The sequence below is a fragment of the Schistosoma mansoni genome (assembly GCF_000237925.1).
Source record: "Schistosoma mansoni, WGS project CABG00000000 data, supercontig 0269, strain Puerto Rico, whole genome shotgun sequence".
NCBI lineage: Eukaryota > Metazoa > Platyhelminthes > Trematoda > Strigeidida > Schistosomatidae > Schistosoma > Schistosoma mansoni.
Window position 1 is genome coordinate 9,765 of NW_017386132.1, and position 13,164 is coordinate 22,928.

The 13,164-nt window shown below is 37.1% G+C and overlaps 1 protein-coding gene across 1 annotated transcript in view; it reads left to right on the forward strand.

The window, feature by feature from the left end:
* The window catches only part of Smp_173810 (protein phosphatase pp2a regulatory subunit B,putative), a gene marked incomplete at both ends in the record, with an annotated part of 16,135 nt that overhangs the window by 1,040 nt on the left and 1,931 nt on the right, over positions 1-13,164 (forward strand). Inside the window, 5 exons of the mRNA XM_018792473.1 lie at positions 2,601-2,760; positions 3,300-3,680; positions 4,866-5,030; positions 5,924-6,049; positions 6,743-6,878. Of these exons, the coding sequence (XP_018644408.1) occupies positions 2,601-2,760; positions 3,300-3,680; positions 4,866-5,030; positions 5,924-6,049; positions 6,743-6,878 (968 nt within the window). The remainder of the gene's footprint in view (positions 1-2,600; positions 2,761-3,299; positions 3,681-4,865; positions 5,031-5,923; positions 6,050-6,742; positions 6,879-13,164) is intronic.

Sequence of the window (13,164 nt, forward strand, 5' to 3'; positions counted from 1 at the left end):
GTCCATCAGCAGCCACAACTTCACATGCAAAAAAGACAGATGAAAAGGTTCCAGAAATACGGAGTGTAGTAGCAGTGGCAATTCGAAACACTCCAGTGTCGTCAGATGAAGTCAGAAAAGAGACTCTTCGAGACCCTGTTCTACAAGAAATTAAAAAGTTCCACCTAGAAGGGTGGCCTTCGAAGACCAGTTCAACAGAGCTTCAGCAGTTTTATCAACGCAGACTATCGCTTTCAATCATCGACGATTGTTTCATGTTTGCTGAACGTGTCATAATCCCAAAGAAGTTGCAACCGGCAGTCCTCGAGCAGCTGCATGCAGGATATTCCGGAATAAATCGCATGAAAGCGCTATCACGAAGTTATGTATACTGGCCACAATTAGATACCCAACTCGAGCAGCTATCCCGTTCGTGTACAAAATGTGCATTGGCAGCAAAAGCACCACGAAAAGCAGAGCTGCAATCATGGCCGATACCACAGTCACCGTGGCAGAGTATACATTTAGACTTCGCTGGTCCATTCCATGGACAAACTTACCTTCTGGTAGTTGATGCATACAGTAAGTGCCCGAAAATTTTCATCATGGAACATCCAACAGCAAGCTGCGGCAACTATTCAGTCGTTTCGGGGTTCCAGAACAAATAGCGACAACGGCACACAGTTCACGTCATCTATCTTTTCAGAATTTTGTCAGCAGAACGAAATCAGGCATATCCGAACACCTCCATTCCATCCGCAATCGAATGGCCAGGTACGTTCAAAAATGCTCTAAAAAAATCAAGAGGGGAGGGGGACACCGAAGAAATCTTAGAGAGGTTCTTGTTTATCTACCGTTCTACACCGAACCCTCAGACAACAAATGGGGTCTCTCCAGCGGAAGCGTCACTGGGCAGAAAAATACGTACACATTTTGACAGCATTCGTCCTACTCCAGTTCTTAAGCCGCAACGAAACGTGATGATGGAGAGACAGTACAATCGTCATCATGGGGCACAAAAACAATTGTTCAGCGTGGGTCAAAAGGTACTTGCTATGGACTATTGAGGAAAACATCCTGCATGGACAGCTGGTCGGATCGTGCAAAAGAAAGGAAATGTGGTTTACGAGGTGTCCATTGGTCCGGAAGTCTGGGTGCGTCATGCTAACCAACTGAAATCAACCTCGATCGCCAACAACGAAACGCAGCATAGATTACCTCTTGATGTTCTGCTAGACACATTCGAGATCAAAACACCTGAAACAGAAAGGACAGTCACTGTGCAAACGAAGGATGATACAGCGTCCTTATTACCTAGAAGGTGAACAAACCGGAAGCGCAAACCAGTAAAGCGGTTGCAGGTGAACCCTAATACCAGATCCTACGAATCTGTTCAAAGGGGAGGTGTTAGTGGGAAATAAACCGGATTAAGGCATGTTATGTGCATGATCGTGATGGCGCGCACTGATTGGCTAATTCCAAACCAATCAGCCCTGGCAAATTATTGGAGAGAAATCTAGAATCTTCTTATGCATATACTATAAATATGTGAACGTTTTTCTAACGATTGATTGCTGTTCACCTACCATTGTTATCTTGAACACAATTTCGTTCCTGTTCAACGTGTTCTGATTTCGGGGTCTTGTCGAGTGTCATTGTATAAGAATACTAAGCAGTAGGAGTAGCTGGGTCGTTTATTAGCAAAACAATTATAACAGTCTGTTTTCTGAAGATTCTAAGATACAAAATTACGTTCCATTGTTCAAATTCTGATGGTGAATGATTTTATGGCTGTTTAACTTTTACATTGGCTCAAATGCATTCGCTCGTTGTTCTCTTCTTGATCTTGAATTCTAGTATCGCTTCGTGTACATACCTTTCCACTCAATCTTTTCAAAATATATTGCCAATGCTTTGTGTTTTTTATCATCACTACTGCTAAATTATTTCAATCACTTTTACAATTTATCTTGTGATAATTTGGTATGACTAGTTGGTCCAACACATCTATGCTGGACTTTACGTTGATAATGTCTGACTGTCTGTCGGACTAACATTCGCTTGTAACAAAATTTTGGTGAATTTATTGTTCTCATGAGGCCAGACCGTTTTTTAAATTACAGACCTAACACATCAAGAACCACTCACAAAAAGGCTGTGTGTGACCGACCTCAAGCAGTTATCCCTTTGATTTTGTGACCACTCTGTCAAGCCTTGAAGATTATTACCAATCCAATTTTCTTTTCAGTCACCTCAAGAAGAATTATTATTCCCCATTGTCGGCAACCTCTAAGAGTACTCGAGATCTTACAATCCGTGACCAAGTATCCGACATAACAGTTATTATTATCAGTCATTCGATCACAAGTTTAAACTCTGTTCTACTTGATTTAATTTCGACAGCCAACCACCAGGGTAACAGGCTTGAAGTCTACTATACTTGCTTCGGGTTACACGACAGGATAGTGTGTCACTAACTCTTGCAAAAAAATGTTTGACTCAAATATCGTGTACATCACATCTGTTCTGACATACTGAGTTAGATTATTAAGTTAAACTAAAATCATAGTAATTTATTCATCCATCTACGATTCACTCTTTTTTTCTGAAAAATTTTGTAGGATAAACTTCAAAAATGCATTAGTCACAATGTGTATTGTACATTTGTCAGTCATGAACCGGAATTCGACTATCTTAAATCACTGGAAATCGAAGAAAAAATCAATAAAATACGATGGTTACCACGTACTAATCATGCACAATTTCTGCTTTCTACAAATGGTTAGTAATATTTTTGTTCATCTTGTCTTGCTAAGATAAAACTGAATAATTTAAGCTCAGTAATTGTTTCTGTCTGGTTCCACACTCTGATTATCGTGCTAGACTATCCTTTATAATTACTCAAATTAGTCTCACGCAATTTCTTACTGTTTCCAAAATACAAAATGGTCACGTGGGTCAGGGAAGCAGGACTGGTGGAACGATATGGAGATGATCAAATCTGTAGAGACAACATAGAGGCAACTAGAGAACAGTCTAACTTCTAAATTATTTCATTGATGTTTTTCCAGTCATGAAAATGTGAGGGGCTGGACAGATATATTCAGTCTGTTGTCCCGGGAATATTTTAAAATGTGGAGTAAGAAAACCGATATACCAGAAATTGTGTAAAATATTTGAATGACATTGGTTCGTGTATTTATTGGACAGACTACTTATGTGTAAACATATTTTGTAGCAGGGTTATTTCATTTACTTCTAATAATTACCAAACAATTGATACATTGTCTACCTCTTTCTCTTCCCTCTCTCTATTGCAGACAAAACGATTAAACTTTGGCGCATTACTGAACGGTGTCGACGTGTTGCCAATAGTAGTTGTATATCCTCTGATTACTTCGTACACAATAATACTACTAGTAGCACTAATACTACCGATAATGATGATGATAATCTTGTATTGAATGATAAGAATAACTCATCTGTTTCACTGAATAAAATTTATCAGAAAACTGATCTACGTGTACCATATTATGAAGATATTGACCCTGTCATGGATACACATCCTAAACGAATATTTGCTAATGCACATACTTATCTTATCAATTCATTATCAGTCAATTCCGATCAAGAGACATTTCTCTCAGCAGATGATTTAAGAATTAATTTATGGAATTTAGAAATTACCAACCAATCATTCAGTATCCTTTTCTATATTCCTTATTGTTTGTTCAATATCAGGTAGATTTTTGTAGAGGGACTTCGTTCTTTCCTATGTATACTTTTGGTAGGTATTTATAGATCACGGACATTGACTTTAGCTTAAGGAGCCCTGTGGTGCAACAAATGACAATCCGAGTTACAAGTCAATAGATTCTGGATTTGAACCCTAACGAGCTATTGTAGAGCAGTGACTTAAGCATCCAACCTTCAGGTTTTAGTTACTGGTTCAAACCTCAGTCCATCAACTTCCGTGTAATATTGCTGGACCTCACACTTAGAATGTGTCCCCTAGCCAAGCGCACAAGTCTGCAGTTAGTAAGTGTGCGACTCGATACAAGAAATTAGACCAAGAAAGTACGGAGAGTCACGAAACAACAAACCGTCATTTTGTCGTAGGTATGGTGCTCGTCACTCAATACTTGGATTCAGTCTTTTATGAAGTTATATAAGCATGCTTTTGAGGAGTTTCAAATTAAATCCTATGGGATTGTACGCACTTAGCTGTTCGCTAGTTGGCACTACCTAGCGATATGTTTCTGCGATCCTCCAAAAACTAGTGCTTCTTGTGAGCCTGAACACGCGTCGCCCAGCATCAAAAGAAACGCCATCGCTTGGCTTTTTGGGTCACAATGTTACCACCTGTAGGACCGAGATAACGATTGTGATTGAACATTGAGCAGCAAGCGATATTGTGTTTGCGAGACCTTTGGTATGGATGCAATCTTATCGATCGATATATCGGTTGATCTATTAGTTATCAATTAGTGGTAGCTCAGTCTATTATCGACACTTGTACAGGTGAACTTGTGGAGACTAATCACTGTGCATGTCAATACTACGTTTTAATCAAACGGAAACTGACTTAATTATTATTTAGTGATAACTTGTTTGTTTTTCTTTTTCTCTAATTATTCGACGCAATGTATACACAAAATACACTATACTTGACTAATAAATTAGTGAAAATTTTGATCTCGTATTGAATTTATCTAAGACGAATCCATACAGTTATTTCTGTTGTATTATTAATAATAATGAGAAGTAATTCAACAGCCGCTTACGTATATATATATATATATATATATATATATATATATATACAGCAAAATATGATGAAGATTACTTTTCTTTAACCCTTTTTTTTAACAAAAAATAATAATAAGATATTGTTGATTTAAAACCTGTGAATATGGAAGATTTGTCTGAAGTGATAACAGCTGCGCAATTTCATCCATCAGCGTGTTCATTATTTATTTACAGCAGCAGTAAAGGTACCATACGTTTATGTGATATGCGTCAACGTGCACTGTGCGATGAACATGCATTATGTAAGTAGTATTCTATGTACTTTATGGTGCGATTTAAGGTTGTGATTTTCGTTTTGTTGGAGGAAAACATTGCTTGAGTTATGTTTGGTTCCGTGTGATCTGGCCGCATCGACAGGAAAGAAGCTTGATAACCTTTCTCTCCAGTCCGATTATCGATTAGTCCGGTTATACTGCCAGTAGGATCAGTACCTTTCTAAGCACCGATGAACACATCAACCAACAGATGACAACCAAGACCTTAACGCTTACTGATCTCCAAGTGGACAATTAGAAGACGAAGATAAAAAAAAACAATTCTCAATTGTACCCCATTCAACCGTGATTCAAGACCCATACATTTATCTACCTGAAATGACTGGCTAAACAGCGACACGATTAGAGAATCACAATGTGTACATTGACTTAGTCATAAGTGATGCATGATAAGAGGGGAATGGTTAGGAAACGATCAATCTGAGACAATTAGACATATAATAACGACTTATAGATCAAACGAAAGCTTGGGGATAAAAGAATACAAAAATATATCAGTTCAAGAGTGTACTAATTACAAAATAAAAACGTAAACAATAATCCTTCGTATGTTGGTACCAAAAGTTACAATTGAACACCACTCGTTATATCACCTGATGTTGGTTTTATTTGTCGTTCATTGGTCGATGTATTCATCAGTGCTTAGAAAGGTACTGATCCTACTGGCAGTATAGCTGGACTAATCGATAATCGGACTGGAGAGAAAGGTTATCAAGCTTCTTTCCTGTCGTTGTGACTAGATCACGCGGAACCCAATACAATCTATGTATCTAGGTTCTTTTTTTCACCACTGTATTGACGATAACTCTAGTTTTAATTCTTCTTGTTTTACCCCTTCTTTTATTTCCGCTATTTTGCAGCATTTGAAGAAGTTGACGATCCAATGAGTCGGTGTTTTTTCTCTGAAATTATTAACAATATATCCGATTTAAATTTTAGTCATTCTGGTCGTTATATTTTAAGTCGAGATTACTTAACATTGAAAGGTACTGTGTATTTAATGTTTGTTTGAAATCTCTATGGCTTATTTGTAATTTTTTAGACAGGACTGATTATTTGTTTAACAACTCAGATCAATAGGGAATCATTTATAATTTGATGTGCACATTTTGATTGTACTTTCAAATTCCATTTTCTCGCTGGACATTCAGTAATTATATGTTTATGCATTCAAACAAGATGAGCTCCGGTCTTAGGTAGTATTAATTTCCTTGTTGCTCCCACACATTGGAAGGTTACTTCATGAGTAACTTGAAAATAAAACTGGTTTCGAGGTGGTCTTGGAGGCGTAGTCACAGATCCCAAAGGACAACTAGACTAGTGTTTTATATTAATATTACCACTCAGTAATGCGCTCTTCGCAAGGTCTAGAGCTTTTAGACTCAATCCCTGGTAAAAATGTGGATGCGCACTGCCTAGGAGCTCCATACTAGGACGAAATAGGTCTCTCTTTGGTGCTCCACAAATCTTTAGTACTAATAATAAAGCAAAATATATTAAAGTCTGTTTAAATGAATGCGTCCATAGAAAACAAGAGTAGATTTTATATGATTTCAGGGCTGAAATGTTTACATGATAATTCACTTGGTTTACTCTTGTTTTTTTATTTACTCGTCGTGATCTCATTCACTTTTGTCTTCCATTCCTTATTTTTTTGTTTCGTGATTCAATTATTTTAGTTTGGGATTTAAATATGCCTCGTCGACCAGTTGAAACTTATCTCGTTCACGATTATTTCCGTACAAAACTATGTGCACTCTATGAAAATGATTGTATATTTGATAAATTCGAATGTCAGTGGTCACCAAACGATGAGTAAGTAATAGGTAATGGTAATAATAATAATTTAAAAGATGAAATATGCTGTATATTGTCAATGGGTATATGAAAGCCTCAGTGTAACTCAAGTATTTATTATTTATTTATTTAAACACATACATATTGGTACAAAACGGCACCAGATACATATGCGCCACACAAAATAATGAAAGTAGGAAGAGAAGGGATGAAAATATAAGGCGAACTGAAATGTACAACCGGAAGACTCTTTCAGTTAAGAAAGTTAGAACCGCTCTTTATGAAAAAAGTAAAAGAAGGTTACAGCAGGATCGCCACTGGCTTCTATTCTGAGCCATATCTGATAACGTCTCTAGCCAGTGTGTTGCACCATCTCTCGGACCCCAGCCAGGGAGTCGTGAAGGACCAACAGAAGCTAGCCCTTTGCAGCTTTCTTTCATACCACGACACCATGTCATACACTGACCACCCCTCCGCTTTTTCAACCAGTCTCAGAGTCGGCAAATAATGCACGACGTGGAAGTCTGTGGGACGACATTCGTAGAACATGTCCAAGCCACCGAAGTCGGTGTTTCAAGATGATGACACCAATTGAATTATCGTCTCTGCGCCCGAACACACGATGCCGAACCTCTGCATTCTTAAGATGGTGTTGCCACTGGATGTCAGCAATCCTTCGGAGACAACGATGATCGAACACAGAGAATCGTCTAACATCCTCAATTCGGAAAGGCCAGGTTTCACAAGCATAGAGCAAAACTGCTCTCACCGATGCGTTGTAGATCCGACCTTTTACAGCCAGACTAACATCATGAAGGCGCCAAAGATGGCCCAGATTGGCATAAGCCGCTCTGGCTTTCATTATACGTGCATCGATCTCATCACCACCAGCACTTATGTAGCTACCTAGATACACGAACTTCTCAACTACTTCAATCTCCTCACCATCCAGGGTGAGTACAGGATGAGAATCCTGCCAGTCTTGTAGGAGTACTTTGCACTTGGAGGGTGCAAAGCACATACCGTACCTGTAGACACTGATTGCCAACCGATTAAGTGCGGATTGCATGCCTTGGGCATTATCGCACAGTAAGACAATATCATCCGCATACTCGAGGTCGAGAAGTCGTTCTCCAGGCAGCAGATCCACACCGCGATTACTTACATCCATCAGAGCTGTTCCCAGGATGTCATCGATGGCAAAGTTGAAGAGGAATAGTGAGATCGGGCAACCCTGCCTAACCCCACTGCTTGAATGGAACAAGGGAGAAAGGTGGTTGTATACCCTCACTCTGCTTCAGGTGTTCGTGTACAGGGCCTTTAAGATGTTAATAAACTTCTCAGGCACACCCTTCTTCAATAGACAATCCCAGAGAACAGTCCTGTCCAACGAGTCGAAGGCAGCCCTGATATAAAGAAACACTACGATTGTTGGCCTGTGATAAGTATGACGGTGTTCTAACATTTGGAACACCGTCATACTTATCGCAGCGTAACTCAAGCCATACAGTCTGAGTGCGATAAGGTCTAGTGATACTATCCAGTTAAACACAAATGAATTTAATGGAGCGGGTTGAAATCTGCGACCTAATGCTGAAGGTCGAACGTTTTTACCATTGAGCTATATCAGTTCAAAATCGCCTTGCCTACTTTGGTCTAAAAACAGTGTTATAATTCCAGCACAAATTCTACTACATATACCTAACTATTACGTTAATGAATTGTAATTTAAGTTCCTCCTTGAATGTTGAGTACATATGTAAGTTGTTAGTAACCATGCACCACGCGTGTGTAATACCTAGGTTTGATCCGCTATGTGGCCATGGGTGCACACTGCTACTCAGGAGTCGAATACTACAACGAAACAACTTGTTCAGTGCTTTCTGGTTTTTAATGACTCTCTAACTAATATCAGTTTATGGTGTAAATCATAGAATCCAACACACCGCAAAAGCCTTAAGAAAAAGTTTAGCTATTTTCGAAACCATGGACGTGTTATATGAAGAATCGTTGAAAATCAGGAGTAAACTGAACAGCTATTTTACTCTAGTTTCAGACTCCCTTAAAGGATGTACATATGCGTTACATTTCATTGACTTCAAGATCTATTGGTGTCTTATGGGTGTTATGTATTATGACAGCTGACCGAAATCAAGGGTCAAAACCACCAATCAGAATTTTGATTTCTATGACTAATATCCCTGAGCTGACTGATTACGCGTCCGACCAGTCTTAGTTACTTTGATTCCAATTCTAAACCTTTATTTGTCCACGATTCTGTAGCAATTCTCTCTGCCCTGCCCTCACATTAAAAGTAAGTAATCACCTTCAACGTATACTATATATTAAGCAGACATATACAAGCAGGCCACACCACACATCACATCATATTAAAAAAAATTATACACAGCCTAAACTATCTGTCAGCAAGGGAGTCAGATAGATAGATACTATAATTATTAATTATTCTAGAAAACCACTTCCAACTTTTGCAATATATGTTTCGTTACAACAGTAGAGATCTCAATTCTTCAATTGTCCTGGTTGGAATCGTCCACATTTATGGCATTACTTAACGATCGGCGATATATATCTCACTGTCCATATGATTCTTCACTTCTAGTGGTAATGGCTCTTTGTTTAGAACTTTGAAAATCTATCTCGAAGTTTCATTTGTATTGACCACATATAAGATTATGGTTCAATGGACTAAATAAGTCAACCTCTGGTCATTGATTTAAGGGCTCAAAGCCATTCACTCCGTTAATTTTAGTTTGAAAAGTTTAATAGCTTCATTAGAATTTATACCTGGATTGTACTTCAAAGCACCCTGGCGTAAATAAACCTATCCGCTCAACTATACATAATCTAAATTAGAACCGGGGAGTAATATTATAGATCACATCTGACATTTTCTCTTCACACCAAAATAACAGTCTAAAGTTCACCAAATAATTAATGCATAGTGGACAATTCATCGTAAACAGTATCTATGACCATTGTTATCTAAAGATTTTGTAAATAGAATGATCGATTTATTGTTGTCAAATCACTTGTTCTCTGTATGTTGTGTAATTGATTATATCACTGAAAAAATATAATACTTGATTAGTATGACAGTCGTGTTGTTTGTTTTTTATATGATTGTTATTACTATTATTTTACTTGTTATGCAATTTTGAAATTACCGATGTTTATCTCTGTTTGATTTGTTTTTCAACTTGGACTAATCAATTTAGGTTTCGACCAATCGAAATCTGTATAAAAATAGTGTGTAATTGATTAGCGGTGAAACTGTTTGACCAGTCTAAACAGTGTTGTTTTTTTGTGAAAAATAGATGTTCACTATTTCATCTCGCGCGTTTAGTGTTGCTATTAAAGTGATGTAACCCGTTATGTTTTAGTGTTCAAGCAAAACGCCGTTACTTAAGCCACAACACTTTCGGCTTATTTCTCCGTTCATTTAGTAGATGAATGCTGGTATATAATAGTGTAGATTTGTAGTGAAGATTTTATTTTAAGAGTTCTGAGTTATTCGAAAGTTTTCGCTGTGAATACGCCAGTGTAGCACAGATCAACATCCCTGATTAAAAGATATATATAATGAGATTTAGAGTTTTGGACTGAGATTTTTATCGAAAATTGCACTCCCGAATCCAGTACGAACGAAAGAAATAGTCAAAACTGCTGTGTATAACACACTACTTGAACATTGGTAACATGACATATAACCGCGATCTTACTGTTATATCTATTTTTCTAAGAGCATCACACTACACATTCATATCGAAGAGATACCTAAATGTAACATATTGGGTTATGTACGGACGTTCTGTGTGAACTGCATTCAGAGTTATTTTTGACACCTTATTGTTCTGTCCCTCAGTGAAGTTCAATGTTACTAAAATATGTCTTTTAAACACAACTGATCCTCGATGTTCAGAGAAGTAACTCAGCTTTATTGCCAAGATCCCAATATTAATACTTAAGATTTTTGAATTCCCAATTGTGCGAAGTGACTCAGTCAAAGGCATGTAGAAGATGACGTTAGATTGATGAATAATTCGCTCACTCATACAATGAGCCGTCCATACTTGCATCTTTCACTATGTGGGGTTACAACAGTCTACGATTTATCTTTATTTGAACATTACTGAATGAACGACAGTACAATCTTTCAGATGCTAAGTTTTAAATTTAGAGTTTTAAGCGGAAATCTTAGGCTCTTTGAATCAAGTATTTGAGTTTAGAAAAGCAACTGAGAAGTGTATTCTTCATATTAGCTTATTTGCATACGTTTATTCACTAGTCTATCGGGTCAAACTTTCTGGTAGTAGTGATATAAGCAAACTAACAAATTTTGTTTTACCAAAGAGTTTTCAGGGAAGAGTTTATTAATCTTTTACATAAATTCGGTAGACAAGTGACAAATTTTAAAGGTACGAACAATCATAATAACAGATTGAGTTGTGTACACAAAAAATAATTACTGGAACCGAAATAAATTAACACAAGTTTAATTAGTACGAAGGAAACAATTTGATCACTCATTTGCTCTGAGGAAGTAGTTTACGTTAAGTCTCGAAACGTCAAAAATACAGTTTTTCTACTCATTGAGATGTAACAAAAATATATTTATTATTAACTTTCTACTCAATGGTCAGTTTATTTGGAACTATCAAGTTCAACCTTGGCATTGATTAGTTGTGGAAACCTAAAATTATTCTTTTAACCTGACCAAAACGTGGTCATTATCTAAGTAAGTAATATAAATCTGGGAAATGTATGTGAGATTGTTAAAGGTATTTTAATCACAATAATTTCAAACATATTCCCAACCTCTGTTACTCCTACCCTTTGATGTAGTGATCAAGCTTTCATATTGTGAGGACCATTTGGTTGAGCTGTATTGACTAAGATATATTCGTTACTTTAGGGTCTAACATTCCATCCCGGTTATCTCAATGTATATTGAGCAAGTTGGAATGGTAGAAATTTAGTGTCAAAAACTACCTTTAAAACTGCTTTTCTCTTGTCTCAAGTTTGTTCGAATCGGTGAGAAAATGAGTGACATGAATCATCAGGATCAGTCACAGTAGTGCTGGTGCATTCGCTCTTTATGTTTCTCCAGATCTTGAGCTCTGGTATTCTTTCTTATTTTGTATTTTTACACTATATTCCCCAAGTACTATTTCTCATTACGATTAATACGATGATTATTCCTACTCACTTTGTTGATTCTATTTTGTCGTGTTGTGAATACTTGAGTCAACATACATTTATGCCCGACTCTACGTTGATTATGAATGACTGACATATTTTTTAAGTTTCTTCTTGGTAATTAATCATTATACTGTTAAATGAAGATATAAAATTGTGAACCAACCACTTTAAAATGTGTTGTGCTTAAAGACTCCACAGCTTCGGGAGACACCACTGCTCGTGTTAAAAATCGTCCTTGAGTTTAAGGAATCTACCCGGACAACATAATTAAACACATCAATTTGTTTCTATCCAATTTTTTAATTAGTTGATTTATTTGTTATTCTCTTGTTATCCTGTGTCATGTTCATATCGAGCTATCGTGAAATATATATACGTATGTATGGAGTTCCGTTTTTACGAGTGTTAGCAATAATTCTGTCACCTAGCTGCCCACAGCGGCGGTAGGTTTTGCGGGATTCGTACTTGCTACCTAATACGGACTTCGTCTCCATGCTTTAACCACTGAAGTTGCCTCTACAGTTCAGTTCTATTGCCAACGTTTTGTCGTCACATATGACTATCTACACACTGATCACACACATCGAAACTCAATAATGAAGAACACCTATTTTATTACAGTAACACTAAAACGTGTATATACAGCTGAACATTTGAAGATCTCATGTGTGTCAATTCAACTAACAATGTGATTTTTAAATTCATTCATTATTGTTTTGTCCGAATCTTACCATCAATTTAACCGGACTACAACGGACTATTATCTTATTGCCATAGAAGTTTAACAACGTCTATACCTCAAGAACATTGTCTTGGGTAACAGTGAACAACGAAAACAAGTCATCCTGAAGGAATTAATATGTGTTCAATTGGAGATAAATTTTTTTTAAAATAACAATTTAATATCAAAATGGATTTTATGTTAAAGTTGATATCATACCTGATGGGTAAGGCTTGATATTGGGCTAGTCGTTAACATCGGCTGGGTTTATACGCTAGATTTGAAGGGATTCCTTACACACCCCCATTGCACTGGAAAACCAAAAAAGCTGTTTATAGAAATTTCTCCCCCAATCCTTTT